The sequence below is a fragment of the Ailuropoda melanoleuca genome, unplaced genomic scaffold (genome assembly GCF_002007445.2).
Source record: "Ailuropoda melanoleuca isolate Jingjing unplaced genomic scaffold, ASM200744v2 unplaced-scaffold26030, whole genome shotgun sequence".
Classification (NCBI taxonomy): Eukaryota; Metazoa; Chordata; class Mammalia; order Carnivora; family Ursidae; genus Ailuropoda; species Ailuropoda melanoleuca.
The window spans coordinates 1-840 of NW_023196094.1; the positions used below are offsets into that span (position 1 = coordinate 1).

Consider the following 840-nt stretch of genomic DNA (forward strand, 5'->3'; position numbering starts at 1 on the left):
GCCACCTCTCCTTCGTGGACATGTGCTACTCGTCGGCCATCGTGCCACAGATGCTGGCCGTGCTGCTGGAGGGCGGGGCCTCGCTGTCCTACCCCCGCTGCGCCGCCCAGTTCTTCCTCTTCACCTTCTTTGGCTCCATCGACTGCTACCTCCTGGCCATCATGGCCTATGACCGCTACGTGGCCGTGTGCCAGCCCCTGCTCTATGTCACCATCATGACCGAGAAGGCCCGCTGGGGCCTGGTGACCGGGGCTTACGCCGCTGGTTTCTTCAGTGCCTTTGTTCGCACGGTCACAGCCTTCAGCCTCTCCTTCTGNGCAACAACGAGATCGACTTTATTTTCTGTGACCTCCCCCCTCTGTTAAAGCTGACCTGTGGGGACAGCTACACCCAGGAGGTGGTCATCATCGTGTTTGCCATCTTCGTCATGCCTGCCTGCATGGTGGCGATCTTGGTGTCCTACCTGTTTATCGTTGTGGCCATCGTGAAGATCCCCTCCGCGGGGGGCCGGGCCAAGACCTTCTCCACGTGCGCCTCCCACCTCACCACTGTGTCTCTCTTCTTCGGCACCCTCATCTTCATGTACCTTAGAGACAACTCCGGCCAGTCCTCGGAGGATCGGGTGGTGTCTGTGTTCTACACAACAGTGATCCCCATGTTGAACCCCCTCATCTACAGCCTGAGGAACAAGGAAGTGAAGGAGGCCCTGAGGAAAGTTCTCGAAAGAGCCAAGTTGTCCTGACCATTTATTCCCAACTTGGAAAATCCCGAGAATCACCTTTTCTGCAGCACCAATGTTCTGGACACTCATTATTCATGGCATGCTCAATGTTTAAAGGA

At 56.6% G+C, this 840-nt stretch overlaps 1 protein-coding gene across 1 annotated transcript; it reads left to right on the plus strand.

The window, feature by feature from the left end:
- Nucleotides 1-8: 8 nt before the first annotated feature.
- LOC117798128 (olfactory receptor 9Q2-like) lies at nucleotides 9-742 on the plus strand (the record flags this gene model as incomplete). Its single annotated transcript, XM_034650554.1, is given in 2 exon segments — nucleotides 9-312; nucleotides 315-742. Coding segments are annotated over 2 exon segments (732 nt in total), but the record flags the coding sequence as incomplete, so codon positions are not given.
- Nucleotides 743-840: the final 98 nt, after the last annotated feature.